The sequence below is a fragment of the Entamoeba dispar genome, genomic scaffold, assembly GCF_000209125.1.
Source record: "Entamoeba dispar SAW760 scf_1105229461203 genomic scaffold, whole genome shotgun sequence".
In the NCBI taxonomy this organism is placed as follows: Eukaryota; Evosea; order Mastigamoebida; family Endamoebidae; genus Entamoeba; species Entamoeba dispar.
This window is the reverse complement of record NW_001854575.1, coordinates 2,887-23,308: the sequence shown is the minus strand read 5'-3', so window position 1 is coordinate 23,308 and position 20,422 is coordinate 2,887. Positions and strand designations below refer to the sequence as shown.

At 26.8% G+C, this 20,422-nt stretch overlaps 11 protein-coding genes across 11 annotated transcripts in view, besides 21 other annotated features; 6 read left to right on the top strand and 5 right to left on the bottom strand.

The window, feature by feature from the left end:
• Positions 1 to 39: 39 nt before the first annotated feature.
• EDI_340650 (equilibrative nucleoside transporter, putative) lies at positions 40 to 1,506 on the top strand (the record flags this gene model as incomplete). Its single annotated transcript, XM_001738262.1, has 1 exon — positions 40 to 1,506. One exon carries the CDS (start codon positions 40 to 42, stop codon positions 1,504 to 1,506), a length of 1,467 nt encoding a protein of 488 aa, XP_001738314.1.
• A 28-nt stretch (positions 1,507 to 1,534) lies between these two features.
• Positions 1,535 to 1,610: a sequence feature (AT_rich).
• Positions 1,611 to 1,746: 136 nt separating this feature from the next.
• Positions 1,747 to 1,768: a sequence feature (AT_rich).
• A 117-nt stretch (positions 1,769 to 1,885) lies between these two features.
• Positions 1,886 to 1,954: a sequence feature (AT_rich).
• Positions 1,955 to 1,960: 6 nt separating this feature from the next.
• Positions 1,961 to 2,549: a repeat region.
• Positions 2,550 to 2,577: a sequence feature (AT_rich).
• A 393-nt stretch (positions 2,578 to 2,970) lies between these two features.
• Positions 2,971 to 3,076: a sequence feature (AT_rich).
• Positions 3,077 to 3,085: 9 nt separating this feature from the next.
• Positions 3,086 to 3,133: a sequence feature (AT_rich).
• A 123-nt stretch (positions 3,134 to 3,256) lies between these two features.
• Positions 3,257 to 3,293: a sequence feature (AT_rich).
• Positions 3,294 to 3,460: 167 nt separating this feature from the next.
• Positions 3,461 to 3,484: a sequence feature (AT_rich).
• Positions 3,485 to 3,582: 98 nt separating this feature from the next.
• Positions 3,583 to 4,362, top strand: EDI_340640 (phosphatidylcholine transfer protein, putative; the record flags this gene model as incomplete). Its single annotated transcript, XM_001738261.1, has 1 exon — positions 3,583 to 4,362. The coding sequence occupies one exon, from the start codon at positions 3,583 to 3,585 to the stop codon at positions 4,360 to 4,362; it is 780 nt and encodes a 259-aa protein (XP_001738313.1).
• A 41-nt stretch (positions 4,363 to 4,403) lies between these two features.
• Positions 4,404 to 4,465: a sequence feature (AT_rich).
• Position 4,466: 1 nt separating this feature from the next.
• On the top strand, positions 4,467 to 5,234 carry EDI_340630 (uncharacterized protein; the record flags this gene model as incomplete). Its single annotated transcript, XM_001738260.1, has 1 exon — positions 4,467 to 5,234. One exon carries the CDS (start codon positions 4,467 to 4,469, stop codon positions 5,232 to 5,234), a length of 768 nt encoding a protein of 255 aa, XP_001738312.1.
• Positions 4,496 to 4,566: a microsatellite.
• A 173-nt stretch (positions 5,235 to 5,407) lies between the features above and the next one.
• Positions 5,408 to 5,473: a sequence feature (AT_rich).
• Positions 5,474 to 5,490: 17 nt separating this feature from the next.
• Positions 5,491 to 5,527: a sequence feature (AT_rich).
• A 356-nt stretch (positions 5,528 to 5,883) lies between these two features.
• On the bottom strand, positions 5,884 to 7,461 carry EDI_340620 (uncharacterized protein; the record flags this gene model as incomplete). Its single annotated transcript, XM_001738259.1, has 3 exons — positions 5,884 to 6,993; positions 7,059 to 7,336; positions 7,389 to 7,461. 3 exons carry the CDS (start codon positions 7,459 to 7,461, stop codon positions 5,884 to 5,886), a joined length of 1,461 nt encoding a protein of 486 aa, XP_001738311.1.
• Positions 7,024 to 7,053: a sequence feature (AT_rich).
• A 24-nt stretch (positions 7,462 to 7,485) lies between the features above and the next one.
• Positions 7,486 to 7,651: a sequence feature (AT_rich).
• A 315-nt stretch (positions 7,652 to 7,966) lies between these two features.
• Positions 7,967 to 8,074: a sequence feature (AT_rich).
• Positions 8,075 to 8,163: 89 nt separating this feature from the next.
• On the top strand, positions 8,164 to 9,264 carry EDI_340610 (uncharacterized protein; the record flags this gene model as incomplete). The annotated part of the gene is made up of 1 exon (XM_001738258.1): positions 8,164 to 9,264. The coding sequence occupies one exon, from the start codon at positions 8,164 to 8,166 to the stop codon at positions 9,262 to 9,264; it is 1,101 nt and encodes a 366-aa protein (XP_001738310.1).
• Positions 9,265 to 9,294: 30 nt separating this feature from the next.
• EDI_340600 (tryptophanyl-tRNA synthetase, cytoplasmic, putative) lies at positions 9,295 to 10,440 on the bottom strand (the record flags this gene model as incomplete). The annotated part of the gene is made up of 1 exon (XM_001738257.1): positions 9,295 to 10,440. The coding sequence occupies one exon, from the start codon at positions 10,438 to 10,440 to the stop codon at positions 9,295 to 9,297; it is 1,146 nt and encodes a 381-aa protein (XP_001738309.1).
• A 278-nt stretch (positions 10,441 to 10,718) lies between these two features.
• Positions 10,719 to 11,300, top strand: EDI_340590 (uncharacterized protein; the record flags this gene model as incomplete). Its single annotated transcript, XM_001738256.1, has 1 exon — positions 10,719 to 11,300. One exon carries the CDS (start codon positions 10,719 to 10,721, stop codon positions 11,298 to 11,300), a length of 582 nt encoding a protein of 193 aa, XP_001738308.1.
• Positions 11,301 to 11,388: 88 nt separating this feature from the next.
• Positions 11,389 to 12,609, top strand: EDI_340580 (vacuolar fusion protein MON1, putative; the record flags this gene model as incomplete). Its single annotated transcript, XM_001738255.1, has 1 exon — positions 11,389 to 12,609. One exon carries the CDS (start codon positions 11,389 to 11,391, stop codon positions 12,607 to 12,609), a length of 1,221 nt encoding a protein of 406 aa, XP_001738307.1.
• A 92-nt stretch (positions 12,610 to 12,701) lies between these two features.
• Positions 12,702 to 17,915, bottom strand: EDI_340570 (protein serine/threonine kinase, putative; the record flags this gene model as incomplete). The annotated part of the gene is made up of 1 exon (XM_001738254.1): positions 12,702 to 17,915. The coding sequence occupies one exon, from the start codon at positions 17,913 to 17,915 to the stop codon at positions 12,702 to 12,704; it is 5,214 nt and encodes a 1,737-aa protein (XP_001738306.1).
• A 57-nt stretch (positions 17,916 to 17,972) lies between these two features.
• Positions 17,973 to 17,994: a sequence feature (AT_rich).
• Positions 17,995 to 18,109: 115 nt separating this feature from the next.
• Positions 18,110 to 18,219: a sequence feature (AT_rich).
• An 18-nt stretch (positions 18,220 to 18,237) lies between these two features.
• On the bottom strand, positions 18,238 to 20,006 carry EDI_340560 (uncharacterized protein; the record flags this gene model as incomplete). The annotated part of the gene is made up of 2 exons (XM_001738253.1): positions 18,238 to 18,481; positions 18,541 to 20,006. The coding sequence occupies 2 exons, from the start codon at positions 20,004 to 20,006 to the stop codon at positions 18,238 to 18,240; spliced, it is 1,710 nt and encodes a 569-aa protein (XP_001738305.1).
• Positions 18,501 to 18,525: a sequence feature (AT_rich).
• Positions 19,333 to 19,363: a sequence feature (AT_rich).
• A 283-nt stretch (positions 20,007 to 20,289) lies between the features above and the next one.
• Positions 20,290 to 20,321: a sequence feature (AT_rich).
• Positions 20,322 to 20,412: 91 nt separating this feature from the next.
• Positions 20,413 to 20,422, bottom strand: part of EDI_340450 (uncharacterized protein) — a gene marked incomplete at both ends in the record, with an annotated part of 609 nt that continues 599 nt past the window's right edge. Inside the window, one exon of the mRNA XM_001733363.1 lies at positions 20,413 to 20,422. This exon is cut by the window's right edge and continues 599 nt beyond it. Within this exon, the coding sequence (XP_001733415.1) occupies positions 20,413 to 20,422 (10 nt within the window).

The window sequence follows — 20,422 nt, the reverse complement described above, 5'->3', positions numbered from 1 at the left end:
GGTATATAAAACTTAAAACTTCTGTTTGGAAATCAGGTTATGGGATGTCTTAAGAAACTTAAAGATTTAAAAATTGGGAATCCTGATATCCCATTATGGCAAAATATTTTTACTATGATTTGTTTCTTTTGTTTTGGTCTAAATTTCCTTATTTATTATAATGCTGTAGTAAATATGGGTGATTTACTTAGTGACGAATTTGATTATTCATTAGATTTTATGTCTACATATCCAATTTTTTTGAATTGGTATAATTTCTTTATTGCATTTGGATTAGTTCTTATGGCTACTTTTATAAAACGTTTCCCTTTTAATTTTTTGGCCCATTTTTCTTTTATTCTTTATTTGATTCTATTTGTTTTATCACCAATTGTATTAAATTATATTAAGAGTGATGTAGCTCGTTTTTGGGTGATGATTGTAATTGTAATTATTGGTGGTACTCCATGTCAAGTTAATAGTAGTGTATTTATGTCATTAGCAGGACTATTTTCACCAACACACAATGCAATTTTTTTGATTGGTTCATCTGCAGGAGGAATTATTTCTTCATGTTTACGTCTTGCATCAGGTGCTATTTATAAAAATGATCGTAAGAATGATTATTTCTTGTCGTTTTATTTAAATGTTATTCCAGTTGTTATTACCTATCCTCTTTATAACATTATGTATTGTTGTATCCCTCATACTAAACGTGTTATTCGTCAAAGTTATGCTAAGTCTAATACAACTGAACAACAAGAAATTGAAATGCAAGAAAGCAATAGTGGACCTATATCAAGTAATATTGCAGACAAAAACGACGCTAACTCTGTTTCTGGTGAAAATGACAAAAATGAACTTCAAGACCGTAAAACTCCAGAAAATGCTAATAATTCACCTCACTCCAGAAGTGGTATTTCAGAAGAAGAACAAGAAATAAACAATACAGCTAAAGAGAGTATTACTAAAGAAGTTAGTTCAGAACCTTCTACTGAAGAAGAACATGATACAATAGGAAAACAACTTGTTAGAGTTCTCAAAACTATTTGGGTAGAATTACTTTCAGTAACAATAGATTATTTCTGGACATTCTGTGTTTTTGCAGGTATATTTTTAGGTATTCCTTATGATGAATCAAAACTTGAGTTAAGTACTTCATTACAAATTAATACATTTATGTTTATGATTGGTGATGCTGTAGCACGTGTTTTGTATATGATCCCAATTCCTTGGAATAGATGGGTTATATTAGCTTTTTCTATTGCACGTTGTGTATTTTATGTTCCATTATTTATTTATTATTATGATGTGTATACAAATCCGTTTTTAATGTTCTTTATTATGCTAATCTTTTCAACTACTCATGGGTATTTTGCCTCTCATGCCATTCAATTAGCTTTCACTCATTCACAGTTAAAGGATATGAAAATGACAGCTAATTTCTGTAATCTTGGCCTTGATTTGGGTCTGGCTCTTGGAGCAACTGGTCTTTTTATTCTTAATTATATCCTCCCTGATCAATAAAAGATTGTTTTTTATCTTAATTTGTATGTTATTATCTTTTTTTATTCTAAAAAATATTATTACATAATATCAACAAATTTTATAAAGAATTATATCTTAAATTTCTTGTTTCATGAATTAGGATTCTTCTTTTCATTAATCATAAAAATAAACATTTAACTTTCTTTCTATAACTAAACCAAACTCTAGATTAAGAGTTACTGTTTAATATTATTTTCGTTCTATTTTTCAATTAGAACCTTTTTTAAAATAAAAATATATTCTTCATAAAAAACAATCAACATTTATCTAAGTGATATAAAAATCTCTTTATCAGAATACTATTTAAATGAATAGTGTCTCATTGATAATAATATATGATTGTATAAGTATTAGTTCCATTATTAAAAGTATTTAAGTTATATTTTAACTTATAACTTTAAAAGGTATTATTTAATATTTTTTATATGAAAGGGATTTGAAGGTAGCACGTCAGAGACACCACACAGATCCCTAAAATATTTCCATCCTTCGATTCCCCCAGTTATGGACTGGTTATGACGTACCGTTTGGTTAGAAAAACATCTTACCCAGCACTGCAAGAATAGCAGTGTTTATTATGTACAATGACAGAATATTATTGATAATATAAGAATGGGTATTTATAAAGATGATATTATTACTTAATATAATACAGGTATAATTGATAATATATGATTATCAAAGAAAAAGGGTCAAGTGGTTGAGGCTAAAAAGAATATTAGCCCATAGCAATACAGTAGTAATTATATATTCTCCTTAAAATAATAAAATAAAGAAGAAATTTAATATTCATCAAAATCAAAAAGAAATTAAATAATGAATATTTAAATAAGGGATGTTTAAATACTCTATTCCACATCAAAAACGAGAAAATGAAATTATCATAATTCAACAACTAAAATCAAAGAATAAGGCAATAGTTGATGAACAAATACATTTAAAGCGAAGGAACGGGATTAGGCTCACCTAAGCAAGGAACAATAGAAAATATTTCTATTAATACTTAATTATCTACTTTTTATTTTAATATTTTTTATATGAAATATTAAACAAAAAGTGATTTCTTTCGAAATACAATTTAATAGAATTTGTTGCTTAACACTATTTAAAAATGTTTAATAATCATTGAACTGGAGTGTGAGTAATGAAAAAAAAGGGAAAAAGTTATCTAAACATAACCACCATCAGAAAGTGAGTTAAATATAACATCAAATTTAAAGTTTATATTATACTTACTCAGTTATTTTATTATACAATATATATTCAGAGTATTATTTTTAAAGAATTGCTACTAATCCTTTAAATCTGATTTAATATTTTCTTAAAAATAGAAAAAAATTGATAAGCCTAAAAAATAAATTATATCAATATCTGTGATATATAACACTCATGTTATATCAATCTTTCTTCTTATTGACAAAAAAGAGACTAAATTAATAGAAGTATATTTTTTATTTATGAAGAAATTGATATAACTTATCATTTATAAGAAAAATAAATAAGTAAATCTTTTTTATGTAAATAGACAAATACTATTTAATTTTTTTAAGACTCATCGTATAAAAATATCTAAAAAAAAAGAAAAGTTAATTATTAATAATTTTTAGAATTGGAGTATTTGGTTCTTTAATAATATTGATTCTTTTCAAAAATATATTATTAAATACTTCTCTAAGTCTTTCTTTATAACCAGAAACCTCACACCTCTTTTGTTTAAACACAGGAATTCTTATTTAAATATTTTTAAAAAAGTTAATTTTTTATTACCTAAAAACAAATTAAAAGTGGGACTGTCTTCTGTTGTTAGCGATATTATAATACTTGCCCATTTCAGAACTATAAAACAAAAATGAAAGTCCTAAAAATCAGAAAGAACAGAATAGCTTTTTGTTATGCTTCGCAGGTGAAGAATTTAAAAAAGAAACAAACTTTGAATTTTTTTATATTAATTAAAAAAGATTGATTAATTATGAAGGGAGAAAGTCTATAAAATAAAGGAATTTTGGTGAAGTGAAAAGATAAACAATCTTGGAACTCAATTTGATATAAATCTTTATGTCATTACCAGGGGACCTTAATGTATTAACTCATAACCCAGATTTACCAATTTCTACAAAAGCAGACTTTGAAGAATTCAAAGGATTCTTTGATCAAACTGAAGGATGGATTGAATCATATAAAGATGAACACACCCAGGTTCATTTTAAAAATCCAGAAAACACAGCAGAGATTCAAGTCAAATTAGTTTCTGATGCTATGAAAGATATTCCTGCTCAAGTTATTTATGAGTGCATTCATGATCCAGATTATAGAAAAACATGGGATGATCGTATGATTGAAGGATTTTTAATTGAACAAATTGATGAATGTAATGATATTGGATATTATTCTGTTGCTATGCCATTCATTATTTCCAACAGAGATTGGGTTAATAGAAGGAGTTGGTGGCATAACCCAGAAATGACAGAATTCATCATTTTCAATTTTTCTCATAAACACCCATTAGTCCCAGAAAAATCAGGATTTGTTAGAGCTTGGTCTTATAAATCAGGCTATTATATGAAAACTACTGAAAAAGGAACTATGTTCTATTACTTTGGATGGAATTCATGGAATGGATGGATTCCAGCATGGTGCGTTAATAAAGCAACTAAAACTATGGTTGGAGGTGTTATTGATAGTTTAATGAAACAATCTGCTGCATATGAAGAATGGAAGAGTAAGAATAAACCAGAAGATAGGCCATGGTTAAGAATGAATGAGTGGCAAAGAAAAGAGAAAGAAGACTATGACGCTAAACACGCTGGAGATAAGAAGGAAGAAGTAAAGGAATAAAAAGATCTAAATCACATCTTATCATTAACTTTCCTATTTTCTATAAAAAAAAAGAAAAAATAAAATAAAAGAATTTAAAAAGAAATAATTATTTATTATTTTAGATGAGTACATCTTTAACAAAAGAAGAGTCAAAGAAAGAAATAAAAGAAGAAATAAAAGAAGAAATAAAAGAAGAATTAAAGGAAGAATTAAAAGAAGAAACAATTGATAACATAGATAATTCAGAATGTTCAGAGATATATGACCCCGAAGAAGAAGACCATCAAAACATTATATTCAAAAAGTTTTTATTAGGAGATAAAAAATTTCCACAAAATTTAGTTGGTCGATTTGCAGAGTTATGGGGAATGATGGAACAAGAATTAAAACCAAATGGAGTGTTTGCTTTGCATTGGGATGAATTTACAGGAGATGATGATTTTAAAGACCTTCCACCAGTTAAGCCATGGCAAGATACTACAGTTACAGACGCCTTGGTGTCTTGTTTCAACTATGGTCTTAATGAAAGGTTTTGGATGAATTATAGAAAGAAGCATGACTTACTTAAGAAATACCTTGATGAAATAACTGGAATTGAAAAGGAAAAAACATATGATCGAGGAAGAGTTGAGGATCAGCGAGACTCATCGAGGTATTCAAGAAGTCATTCAAGAAGGCGTTATTCAAGGAGTAGATCCAAAGGCCATTATTCACGAAGTAGGTCCAGAGGTCGTTATCCACGAAATAGATCAAGAAGTCATTATTCACGAAGTCGATCAAGAAGTCATTATTCACGAAGTCGATCAAGAAGTTCTGACAAGTATTATAGTCGCACTAGAAGAAGTAGGAGTAGAAGAAGGAGTGATTCCAGAAGACGTAGGCGTCATTAATTACAAACAATTGACTGTGTTATTTAGTTTAGTATTATTTCTTTTTTCGTATTTCAATGCTATTGTTGGAAGAAGAGTTTTATGTGAATGTTTTATTAACTTAAACAATGAATAAAAACTCGGTAAAAATGAAGAATTGTTATCTAAGTTATCAGTTGAGTTAAACAATAAAGTTTTTATACTAAAAATTAGTTTATATTAATCATTAATAATTCTTTTATAATTTTATATAAAAATTTCTGCAACTTAACAAAGCTTTTTTTAATTATTTAAATTTGTGAATATAAATTTAAGAGATGATATGACAACTAAAACTATTTTGATTCTATAAGAAATAAATATATCCAGAAATATTTTTTGTTTTAACTTACATAGTTTTATAAAGAACAGACATTAATAAATTAAACACAATAAAGATAATAAATTTAAGTACTCAGTTTAGTAGAAAAAGAATGAATAAAAGAACAATTCAAGTAATTTTACTGTTTTTAAAAAAGATTCGATTAAAAAAGAATAAAAAAATTACTCTTCCTTCTTAAGAACTAATACTACCTTAAATTAAATATCCAAACAATAAAAAAGAAATGAGAAGTAAAAGTTAGATATAGAAATTAACTTATTCTAATAAACACAAATGCAATGAAATCAATTAGTTTTCAGACTCAGAACTAGACATTGTATTTTCAATAAAACCATCTTTAATATCATGGTAATTATAAACCCAACGAATAAAATAAGCAGCAATGGAAGTAATAAGATATAACAATATTGCTATACAACAAAATATTGGAATTAAATCTTTGTGTTTAAAAAAATCATTCATAGTAATAGTATGTTGAGATGAATAATAAGACTCAAAAAATGCATAATTTAATCCATACAATAATTGTTGAGCAAAAATAATCCCGCAATTAAATATACCTACAAATAACCCAAAGTGACTTGATGGAACAATATTCTTTAATAGAGCAAATGGAATACTTAATAATTGAGCAGAAGAAAATGCAACTGGAATAATAAATATACAACTTAATGACATCATTAGCAATAAGTTAGATGAATTTAATAATTCTATTCTTATAGAAGAATAAAAACAAATAGATGATAGTGTTAAAGGTAAAAATGAAATTAAAGAAGTAATAGCATTAGAAATAGACATCATATACCACGGATATTGTTTTTTAGTTAACATATAGATACAATACCCAAGTTGAGCAAAGGCAAATATGATTGATTGAATTCTTGACATTATATCAGGTGTTATAATATTTAATGATTTTTCATAAAACACTACACTATAAAAATGGAATAGTTCAGTATTGCATGAATCAAATGCTACAAATGACATCCATCCAAAGAGAAGAATTAACCAATTACAAACAGTATAACGATTAATAGCAAGAATTGACTTTAAACAACTCTTAATAAATATAAATAAAGGAACACGATCAGCTGGAATAAAACTCTCTGTTGCAGTAAAGAATGTAATTGTACTTGTTAATGGTACAATAAAAATTGCTAATGAATATAATACTAGTACAGTAATTGAACGTACTTTAACACCTATTCCTGATGTATAATCTATTGACTCAATGATAAGAAAAGTAATATGAATAATAAGCCTTGCAAAAAGTGATAAAGCAATGAACATTAATGCACATGGATGTTGATGTTCAATAGGAATAATATCTAGTACTAATGTTCTTGATACAACTTGAAGTATATTTGTTCCGACATATAATAAACATAAACCGATCATCTATAATTAATGTTATTCTCTATAACCTTCTTATATAAAGAAAATATTATATATATAAAACAAACAAGAAAAATAAATTGGAATGTGGAAAAATCATTCTCTTTAGAAGGAGAAACTACTTCAACAATTCCTGAAATCACTTGAATACCAATACTAATTATAACAATTAAATTACCAAGTAATAAAAATGGTCGACGTTTACCCCAACGAGAGTTAAACCAATCGCTGCATGAACCAATAACAAGTTGAACAATAATTCCAATTACTGGTCCAATAAAAACACTTATAATTGTTGAAAGATAAAATGGTAATTTGAAAATAGTTGCAGCATATGGAATAGCATCTATAAATTAATTACTTCCATTTAATTCATGTAAAACATGAAAATAACAAACACAAATACTCAATTCCAAACTCAGATGCGTTTAGAAGAACAAGAAGGAAAATTAGACGAGTATATTCTCCCATTTTAATAATTAGGAACTTCGATTCTAATTATTTTTTAAGATGAATTAATATAGTATATTGAATAATTTTAAATTAGTTTTTATTATTTTTATTTATTAAATTAAAATATAGTTAAATATTTTTATTTTCTTTATATACAAATAAACCCATAATTTCATAAGTAATTTATTTTATTTAATTATTAATTAAACTGAAAGCTTTTAATTGGATCGCCACTTGCCATGGATAAAACTCATTAGTTGAAGCCGCCAGAAAGTGTGCAAGAGTATTAGGACGTAATTTAAAAACGAAATGGATAGCGTTAGGAAAATGGTGTCTTAGGAGATATCAACGCCGAAACGTCCTTACATTTTTGAATATTTTTATATTCAACAAAAATTTTTGTTATTTTTTGTTCAATAAATTCTAAAAAAACTCTCTCAATTTTAGTTATTGAAAATTTCAATTAATAATGACTAGCAATGCATACTCTTTTTAGGAACTATCAAATCACTCAAGCCATAACTAAATAAAAGAATTTATTTTATTAACTTATTAAAAAAGATAAATTCTTTATTATTAAGTTTTAAAATTAAAGAATAGTATTTGTTTATGTTTTTTATTGTAATTTTTAGTGTTTTTCCAAAGAACTAGAAAATATTATATTTAAAAGATCATACGTTTCAAAATTTAAAGAAAAGGAAAACTAGAAAAGTACAGAAAATGAATTTCCAAACCACTTTGCAAGGAAATCTTGAATTTGTTTTTAAACATGCAAGTCATGACGTCAAATTTGCTGGAGATCTTGCTGAGTTATTAGATAAATTAAGGTCTACAAGAAAAGAGTACTGTAAAAATATGGTTAAAATTGCACAAGAATTCCAAAAACATGTTGAAAATGAATGTTTGTATGGAACTACAAAAGAAGCTGTCACACAACTATTAACTTCAGTATTTGAAGAGGCTGATGGACAAATGAAAACAGTTGAAGTTTTAACAACGTCAATTGATAACTTTAAATCTAAAATGAAGGAAGTAGAAAAATCTGCTAAAGCAGTTAGACAAGATGCTGAAAATAAAATAAAAGATGTAGAGAAATGTAAAGATGCTACAAAAAAAGAAAGAGATAAATTTGTTAAATGTCATAAAGACCTTGTTAGTGCAGAGTCAGATATTGAGAAAGGAAAAGCTAATAATCTCATTGATAAAAAGATTAAATCACTTGAAGAGAAAAGAGATCATTGCAAAGAAAAAAAAGAAGATCAAAATAAAATTTACACTAACTCAGTTGAAACTACTAATAAACGAATTAAACATTTCTTTGACGTTGACCAAAATGAAATATTAGACTGTTATAATAAATTTGAAGTAGCTTATTTAGAAGCTATGAAAGAAATATTAAAGAACTTCTCTAATTCATTAGCTAGTATTCCTGAAGTTGTTAAACAATCAATGGATAAATATAATGAAAAAGCATCTTCAATTGACCCTCAAAAAGATATTGTTACCTTCTGTGATTCTAATAACACTTATTGCCATACTCCTACTTATCTTCCATTATATGATGCAGATGGTTTAATTATTAAACAAGAAGGTGCTCTTAATGCTCGTAGAAGTGATGACCCTAAAGGTATGGAACGAGTATTTTTAACCTGTACTGTAATTAAAGATTTTGAAGCAGAAGGTCCGGAAGAGATGTCTGTTAAACGAGGAGATACAGTTATTGTTTCAGAGAAACATTTATCAGGATGGTGGTATGCATCAAATAAAGAAACGGCTAAAGCTGGTTTTGTTCCAATGACTTTCTTAAAAGATACAAACTAAAATTTAATTCATTACTTCAAAAGAAGTCAATTAAAACTTAGTTTTTGATATGTAAGCTTTAAGATATGCTGTTGTAATTGGTTTCTTCTTAGCTTCATAAGCAACAATAAAATCTTTCATTGAAGAACTAACAATTTTTTTAAGTTCTCCAGATAATAACTCTCCTTTTGAATATTTTTCTTCCACATCTTTTACTTGTGTATCATCAGAAGAGAAGATATTAAGTAATTGGAATGAAACATCAATATCACATTGACCACCGAGTTTTCTATGTTCTTCAGTAGTATTTCTTCCTCCAGAAAAAGCAAGTTTATTAATTTTACGTTCAACTTGTTTAGCATTATCAGAGAGAAGAATCGAATTGAGATCAGATGGTATATCAAATTTAGTTACTCCAGATAATAAAGGAACCATTTTATGGAAAAGAACACTTGGTTGAAGGAAATGAAGAGTAGAAGCAATTTGATCAATAATTGAATGGAATTGAACATTTTTTATTGAGTCAAGAACTAAACAGCGAGCAGGAGAAGAAAAGAAATGAGAATAAGATTGAGAAAACATTGAAGCTGTCATAATTGATGGTGATGATAATTTACCAATATTATCTGAATATTCAAAATTAAAAAATGGTTGAACTACGTTATAAGCAGTTGCTTTTTCTACTAATGAAATTGTTCTATACATTTTTCCAAAATATTGGTAATCAGTATAAATAAATGTTTTATCTTCATTAAATCCAAATGCAAGAATATATTTCATTAAATCATTTGACATTTTACTTGCTTCATTTATTGTTGCCTCTCTATTTAATACTTTTATATCATCTAATATTTGAATAATTACTTGAACATTAAAAGCGTCTTGAAGATAACGAGCAAATTCTAATGTAACATACTCTTCTAAAGCAATTTCTTTTTGAGGATATTTTTGTATAAAAATAAAAGTTGGTTTCTTTGCTTCAACATCATCTAAAAATTTATCTAATGACTTCTCTGCTAAGAAAACTCCTCTAGAAAGATAGTGATGAGGTGCTTTACCACTTAATTGTTCTATTCGTTGAATTTGTTGAGGTGTAATTGCATTAATTCCATTGGAATTAATTAACTGCTTATAATCAGTTGTTTGAGTAGTAAATGATTGTAATAATTGTAATGGTGTTTGAGTTTGTAATGACATTGTAAATAATAATTTAGGGTTTTTTTTTCTTTATTTTTTCATCTTTTCATTTTAAATTTTTATTTGACAAAATGAATAGAAAGACATAAGAAAATTGATAAAAACCAATCTTAGAGTTTGTTAATATATTTTTGTAAATGAGAAGGTATTGAAAGTAATTATCACTTAAATATAGCGTAATTCTTTTCATATAACATCATTGACCAATATTTAAAAACATCAAACTAACAATTAAGTATAACTAATAATTAGAAAAAAACTAAAAAATATTTAACAAAATGATTGTAGAAACTTTTATTGATGGGCGTTATGAACAATTTCAAATAACTGAAAAAGTTGAGACAATAGATGAGATTGCCCAGTTAATTTCTTATAGTAAAAGAATTTCAAAAGAGACAATATGTTTTGTATATAATGGAGAGATTGTTGATCCATTACTTTCTTTAAATGATTTATCACTTAAAGATACAAGTAAACTTCGGTATTTTATTAGTCATTCAACTTTAGAAATTAATGACATTCATCCTCAAGAAGGGTATACATCAGGTGGTACACATGTCACATTACAAGGGAATTTCCCTGAGTCAAATGGAAGGTATATTGTTCGATTTGGGACTTTAGAAGTTGTTGGACAATATATTAATACCAATACAATTACTGCAATTACACCACCACATGCACCTGGGCCTGTTAGTGTTTTTATTAAATTAAATCAAAACGGACGTTTTATAGAAGGGAAGACTTTATTTAGTTATGTTAATCATGTAGTTGGTCCAAAAGAAATTGAGGTTCAGTGCTTAGATAAAATGAGTCACCAAATGACATCACAACGATTTGCATCTGGTTCAAATGGTCTTTAATTCAATTCTTTTAATTGTATTATTTGATTTTGTTTAAAAGCATTAGAAAAAAATTTAAAAGGGAACTTTAAATATTAGTTCTTTTATTATGGAAGAAGACCAAAAGGAACAATGGCTTCATCACTACGAAGAAGATCCAACTGATCCACAATTTCATTTACATAAAAAACAGTGCATGGTATTTACACCAGCTGGTAAACCAGTATTTTCAAGATATGGAAATGTGCTTCTTTTATCATCATACTGTGCAACATTAACAGGGATTATATCATACACCAATAATGATCCTATTAAAGAAGTTAAAATTATTAATGAAGCAGTAATAATATTTGAAACAGATTCACCACTATGGTATTGTATTATTTCTCAAACTAACGAAAGTTGTAAAGTCCTACGTGCACAATGTTCTATTGTATCTCATGTACTTCATTCATTTATTCCATTGCCAACAATAAAACAAACGTTAGATTCTTCTAGTAATTATGATGTAAGAAGAGTAATTAGTGGACATTATTCATTACTTAAAAATGCATTAAAAACAGCTAATAATTGTATTGGATGTAGTGTTAATTGTACAACAATTTATCCCCTTCTATCTGAACAAAGAAAATTTATTGAAGAACGTATTGAATCTTCAGTAAAAGTTATAGAAAAACAAATGGATAAAGATGGTATTATCTTTGTTTTAATTTTTAAAAATGAACAAATTATATTTGCACGTGGAAGAAATAATGCAAAATTATCTTCACGTGACATAATAACATTAATTACTCATATTAATACAATGAAAAGAGTAGGAAAGAAAGTTCTTCAACCAATATGTTTATCTGATTTTAATGAAGATGGATTTGTTCAGAGTTATTTTGATTTTATAAAAGAAGGAGTTACTATTGTTGCAATTTCAACATTACCTGAGTCAATTGTTTCATTAAATATGTTATGTATTGATATTGAATCATATTTAAAAGACATTTCTCTTGAAGATGTTATTTTAAAATGTCCAATGAGATTAGAAAATAAATTATTGGCTTTAGTAGTATCTAAAAATCATCAAATGTATATTGAAGGAAATTTAACAAAACAAATGAAAAGAGATATTGCAAATGCATTTTCAAGAAATTATACTAATGAATTTATTAAATCAGATTATTATTATTTATTACATAATAGAACAGGTGATATAGAATTTGTTGCTTTATCTAATCTATTTTTATCTAAAGATATTCAAATAAATTTAACAAATGAGCTTCTTAATTGGCTTGATTCTGTAGCACCTTCTTTGTGGTTAGAATCTCCACCTTTATGGTAGTTATTCTATAAAAGATTATTTATCATTCATTTATTAATTCTACTACTTTTTTATTTCTTGGATGTTAATATTTTTACATGAAATTAATTGAATTATTGATAAACTGTATTGTACTTTCCCAATTGTTGGACAATAGTTTCTATACTTGATCTACATCGACTATCATCTAACCATCCATTGGAAATAATGTCATAAATTTCTTGTCTCATATCATCTGGTTTAGTAGGACGTTTTTTATCACAAACAAATTGTGCAATTTGCCAAGGATATTTAAATTGTTCTTTTGGATAGGCAGGTCCCCATTTCATTGTTTCAAACATTGTTACAGATAATGAAAATACATCTGCAGCTGTTTTATATCTGCTTTGATCAAGTACTTCAGGAGCCATATAAACTGGTGTACCAATACCTTTAGTAAAAGTCATATTAGTCATCATTGAATTAATATTTCTTGATGATCCAAAGTCTGTTATTTTAGCAAATACAGGAACATTTTTATCTAATGAGAATATAAGAAGATTATCTGGTTTAATATCTCTATGTAATATTCCATTTTGATGAAGATATTCAATTCCTCTTGCAGCATCCATACAAATCTTGATTCTAACAGCTTCTTTAGGTAATTTTTTCATTCCTTGTTTAAATATAAGATGATATAAAGATCCGTACTTGGCATATTCTGTTACCATACATATTTTATTAGGAATAAATACTGCTCCATAGAAATGAACTATGTACTCACTTCTAAATTTATCTAACATAGATACCTCTTTTTTAAATTCATCTAATTGTTCATCTAACATCGAATCAGATTTTAGAGTTTTGATAGCAACACTCTCCCCTCTGAAAATTCCTTTATAGACAATACCAAAAGAACCTTCACCAACTTTCTTTTTTATCTCTAATTCATCAAAGTCAAGTATATTAGTAATATTAGTCATTCCTTCAATATCAACTTTCAAAGACTCTTCTCTATTATCATTAAAATGAAGAATATTAATCATAACAGATTCGGTAATATGGGTAGAACAAAGTGGTTTAATTGTATAGTGAAAAGTAACACATTTACCTTTACTTAAAATGACTAACTTTGGTTCTATAGTTAATTCTATTTTTTCATTTATAACTACAGTTGGTTGTAATTTAATTCTTTCTTTTCCTACATTACCAACAATTTGGTTAAATTCTCTTGTTTCTCCAACAATTAATTGATCTTCATCAAAGAATTCAAAACTAGGATGGTCTGTAATTAAGAAATCACAAGCATAAACCAACTCAATGTCTCTTTCTTTTAAATCTTTAATTTTCATAATATCATTTTGCTTAATCTTCATACTCTTCTTGAAATAATAATACGCTCCAACAACTACAAAAATTAATATAATAAAAAGAATACATATTCCGATAATCATATATATATACCAATATGATTTCTTTTTACATTCACCATTTTGTACCATATAATTTCTTTCACATTTAGTACATTCAATTCCATTAGCTGCTTTACAATGTTCTGTTGTTTTAAAATATTTACATACCCCTTTACTATTAATATAATCATTATCACATATACTACATTCTTCTCCTCTACATTGATGACAATTATCACTGCATTTTATACAATGGTAGTCAAATAAATAATACCCATCAACACAGGTACGACATCCATATTCATATGTTGTATTGCAGTGTTCAAGATCTTCATAAGCTTCACACTGCATTTTGTATAAGAAATAATCTTTTTTACAACTAATTGCATGGTTAGGTCCAAAACATGTTTCCATTGAATTTGGACAACCATAACATAAAGAACCTTTTTTATAATATCCATCATTACAAACAGCACATCCTAGTTTACTTAATGTTTTTTGTTTACATGAAACTGCAAGTTCATTTCCTAAATAACAAGTATTTTCACTTAGTACATATCCTCCACTTGGACACGACATACAATACGTTGAGTTAATTACACATGAACCGCAATTCTCATCACATTTTTTACAGATTCCATTTGATGCATAATATCCATCTTTACATCGTAGACATGACCCATAACGAATAATATCACATTCTTCAAATGTTATATCAAATTCAATTTCTGTTAAAGATTGAGTTGTAACTGTTTCTTTATCTTCACAAATCTCTCCTTTTAACAAAGCTGATTCATTAATACATTCAAGACATGTTCCTGTTTCATCGCATACTTTACAACCTTGTCCACATTTTTGACAATTTTCTTTTTTGTAATACTGTTCTTTACATAAGAAACATTTTGAATTTGTTATACTATTACAATTGTCCGAACTTAAAGTACAAATACCATTTAATAGCAACTTAGTTTTACAAGACAGGCATTGGTTTAAATCACATAAATTACAATCTTCATCATGATGATATGAAGAACAACTTTGACATGACCCATCAACAAGGACATAACCTGATTCACACTCTACACCAGTATTACCTACAATTGAATTAAATTTTATTGAATTGCTAACATCAGTAGTACTTAAACATTCATTATTAAATAAAATAAATCCGTCTTTACATATAGTACATTTACTTTTTTCATTATCACTTTTATAACATTGAACACAATTCTTTTGACAGTCTCCTGTGCAACTAACACCATCAATAGAATATTTACCTTCAGCACATTTAACACACTTATTATTATAATAAAGTAAACAATCTTGAGCAATTTCTTTACTACACCCGTCATCTGACAATGTGTATCCATCTTCACATTGTAAACAATATGTATCATTAAGACATTTCTTACAATTAGTCAATGAAGAGCAAGACAAACACTCCTGAACATTTTTATTGTTTGAAAAATAATATCCATCACTACATTCAGTACAATAACCTAAAGTGTGATATGATTGACAATTTTCAAGTTCAACGTGTGGTACACAAGTTCCATTAATTATTCCTTCTCCACAACTTAGACAACTGTAACTATTACTAGAAAATACACCAACCATACACCCATCTGTATTGTCTGCTACAATTTTACCATTAAGGTCATTCAACCTTCCTGTTTGCATTGACACAACTCCATCAGTCATTTTAATGTCAATAGATTTTTTGGCATCTAACTTGATAAAAGTTGTTTTACTGGTAAAAGCAATGGAACTACTACTTTTAATAGAGATGACAAAGGCGTTTATTTTATTTCCACTAACCACTACTCTTCCACCATCAACAATAAAAGTATTAAATAATTTTGATACGTAGTTAAAAGTTAAATCTCCTTTTAATGTAAGTGTTACACTATTAATTGCATTAATACTGAGAATAGACGCATGCCCATAAGAGCCAATAATTAGATCTGTGTCAGCGTTAATAGTACCAGTTAATGATCTATCATTACGAAGCATAATATGTTTATATTTCAATTGATCCATATAATAGAAACAATGCTCACCATCACATGGGCATTGGTCATATTTAAATACCTCTAAACTAGATTCAGCTGGATAACATTTAATTTTATCATCCAAGTTATCTTTGGGACATACCCTAACTATTCTGTCAAGAACTAGAATTGTGTATTCATTATTTGTGACATTAATACCATTCATTCCAGAATTTAAATCAAGAAAAGAACTAGCTAATTCAAAACATTTAGTGTTTGTAGTAGTAAGAGTTAATACCAAAGAACTATCAGAAGAAAATTTTCCTTCGGACATATGAATAAGAGCATCTTCATTAAGGTTATTTACTTCACCATTAATTTCAATAGAGTAAGTTCTTAATTCACTTCCATTATATCCAACAATTCTTGTTTTTGAATTCATAATAAGTCTACCACACCTTAATATGCTATGAAGTTGAATTGTACTAAGACTTGTGAAATCACAATCTCCTTCAACAATTATTTCTTTACCAGTTATAGAGATACTATTATTAGGAGGAATGTTCAATGGCTTTATATTTAAATTTTTCCAATAAACAGAATCACTTCCACTTTCATAATCTCCTGTAAGTACTAATTCTAATCTATTTAGACGTTGTTTTGATGAAATAGAACAGTCAGATTGAATATAAGTATTTTTTCCTTTTTGTATACATTTACACCCAAGAGTACTATTATATGGAATAAATCTTGATTTTGTACCACCACAATTTTCTTCTTTTATTTCAGTTTCCATAAACAATTTATTACATTCATCTGGTTCCATAGCACATTTACCAATAAAAAAAATAGGAGATTCATCGATATTTGCTTCAATAGTTATGCTTGAAATAAAGAAGTTCCCAAGATCATATAAGGCATCTGTTCTTTGTACAGTTATTCCTCCAACGAAATAAACTGTTCCTGAAATAAATAAAGGTGCAGACGGTAATACAACATTTCCTTGAAATGTCATATTCTTTCCTTTAGGAATAGTGAGTTGAGTTTCAACACCTTCAGTACTTAAACTATTCCACAAATATTCATGTGGAATAAATTCTTGTAACGGACGTAGTTTAAATGTATAATATTCACTAAGATAAGTACAATCCATTGCATGATTGACATACTCGAAATTTTCATATTGACAACTACAATCTATAAAATTGTCTGGAACATCTTTTTTACAAATTGCCATTCTCTGATGAATACCTGCATTACAAATATTAATCACTTTTAAATTGGAATTGTCTGTTCCCATATTAAATACAGAACTACTTTTAGTATATCTATACTGACATTCATCAATATCATCACTTTGGTTTATTAATTTAACTTGAATATTTTCACTTATATTTACAAATGGTGAAAACCCTGCTGTAAAATTCAAATAAACAGTTTCTCTTACATTAGTGGATGGACTAGTAATATTGAATCTATAAGTAACAGCTTCAATATAATATGGATGTAATTCTGTATCTTCATTCCTACCTTTAAGAGTAATAGTAGAACGAGGAATTATATTATCTGTATTAATATACCAATCAATACCTGTTAATTTTTCATCAATTGTAATTAACGTATGTTCTCTTTTAAATTCTCTACCAACAAAAACAAATCTTAATTCTTTTGGTTTTATAAGATAATCATCTATAACAGTAAATGTATTTCTCCATGTTTGTCTTTCATCTTCATGAGGTGAACAACAATCTGGGTATACTTCAAATATCTCTTTTTTATCATTTGAAGCAATTATAAATCCATGATATGTATAATTCTCTTCTTTGTAAATACATTTCCATTCAGGATCTTCAATATATTGTAATCTACCATTATCATCTGTATCACACCATGCCCTATGTTGTGCATATACTATACAAATCAATGAAATTATAATAATATTCATGTTTGTAAACTGATTATTTTTTTGTTAGATTTTTCTTTTTTTCATTCCAAAAATTGGATTTATTATTTTATTTTTAAATCTCGTTCATTGAAAATATTCTTTTTACTCTGGTTTTGTCCTTCTATCGTTATTTATTTTTGTTTAGAACTCTATCTTCTTCTCTTTTTGAATTACTTTTTATCCTTGACCAACTCAAATTAAAATTTTTTTTGGTTTTTTATTTTTAGAAATTTATCATTACTAAACAAAAAAAAATAAAAATAGTTATAAATAACATAGAAAAAGAAAAATTTAACATTAAAAAGTTGATAATACATCAAACTTAACAAATCCTCGCATATACTTGTTCTGCGATATTGTGAACATCAGTGTCATGTTCATTCTTTAATAATGTTGAAAGTGCAAATTTTATATCTTGTGAAGATGAATGAAGTTTTCCTAACGCAATTAAAGTACTAATTCTAACATTAGAAATAGGATCGTCTAACATTAAAATTAAGTTTGGAGTAACTTTTGTTGAATATTGTTCATTTCCTTTACTTACAGCAACAAATGCATAAGCCAAACTATACATTATTTATTTCCTTAAAATAATATTTTAAAAATAAAAGAAAAAGTAACAAACGCTTGTCGTTGATGACAATTACCTTTTTGATATGTCAAGAATTGATTAAATAATACACTTCTTTTACTTTCATTTTCTTTTAAATAATTTTCAACTTCCTTTAAAGCAACTTCTCGAACACCAAAAAATCCACTCATTGTTAGTTTAACAAGTACATCATCATAAAATGACATTGTTCTTAATATTGGAAGATGTTGTGCAATACTAACTTTCACTCTGAAATTACTTTCTTCAACAAGATTTCTAAATAATTCACTAAATCTTCCCGGATCTAATGATAATACATCACAAATATATCTTCTCATTTCACTTTTAATACCTGCACTTTGATCATTAGCTAATTTCTCAAAAATATTAAGTAAGATATTTTTATTATGTGCAAGATCAAATACTTGTTTAAAAATAATATTAACAGTATTTCTCATAATTTCTTCTATTGAATCACAACTCTTTTCCATAAGATTAAGAAAATATTCTTCTTCTTCAGGATATAATTGAATAAGATAAGGAATTATCTTAATAAGACAAACATCAACATTATCATTAAAATTTGTAAGTTTTCTAAATATATCAATAAAATTTAATTCTTTCATTTTATATTGGATTCTTTCATTTCTAATGATTGTTGGTAATATTTCAATACATCCAGCAATAACTTGTTTTTGTTCATCATGAGTAAGTTCAATATATTGATTATATACATTATCAACATCTTCATCAAAGATTTTATCAATTACATATTCCATTGATCTAACAAATTCTCTTCTAATAATCCATGCTTTATCATGAGGGATTTTTAAATAAATTTTCATAATATATTTTTGCATTGCTTCTTTGTTAAATTTATTACTTGCCAAATAACAAATCATTCTAAGTGCTTCTTTTCTATAACTATATGTTTCATTTCCATAAAATATTTCAATACCATGTGCAATCCATCCATAATCACTTTCTACTAATCTTGGCATTATTCCTAATACAACATCAACAACTGTTGTTTCTTGATAGTCTTCTTCTGTAAATGATCCTCTAACAACTGGAACAAGAAAATATTTAAATGTATCATCATCAAGATATGAATATGCTGCTACTAATGCTCTTGCTGCTGATGATTTTATTAATGCAGAACTCTCTGTTCCAACTAAAAAGTCAGATAATGGTTGAATAAAACATTGAATACATCTCGATTTTGTTTTTTCATTTGCATCTGGTCCTTTCATTAATACTTTAACTAATTTAGGAACAATTTGAATTAATGCATCTTTATAAGTTTTATCTGCCTCATTGCTTATTAATACACGAAACACTGCCTCTGTTAATTTTTCACTTGATGCAACTGCACCTACTTTTTCAAATCCTGTAACTAATTTTCGAAGTGTTTGATAACGAATTGTTGCTGGTTGGTTTATCATCAAATTTGTTGGGTATGTGCTTAATATCACTTTCGGAGTGTCTTCGTTCGACATTAAACAATCTAACGTTTAAGATTTTTTTTTTTATTTTAAAGTTCTTAATAATTAGAGAAATTCCTGATTTTGTAGGAAAAATGATATGAAGGGTTTTAATTGATCTTTAAGACAACACAAGAGAAATAAAAGAAATTTGATACCACAAACCATTTTAATATGATTAAAAGATGTTTTAATTATGAAATATTTACAACTAACTATTATTCTTTTTGAATAAGAAAAAAATAAAGAAAATAAAACGTAATAAATGAAAAAAGAAATTTTTTTTGGGGAAAAGAACTTTAAAATATTTTTGATTTAATTAAAATTAATGGAAATTCCTATTCCAGAAGAAGCTTTTAATAAATCAGCATATTTTAAAATAGATCGTTTAAATGATAGAAAAGGATTAGCAACAATTATTTTACTTATGT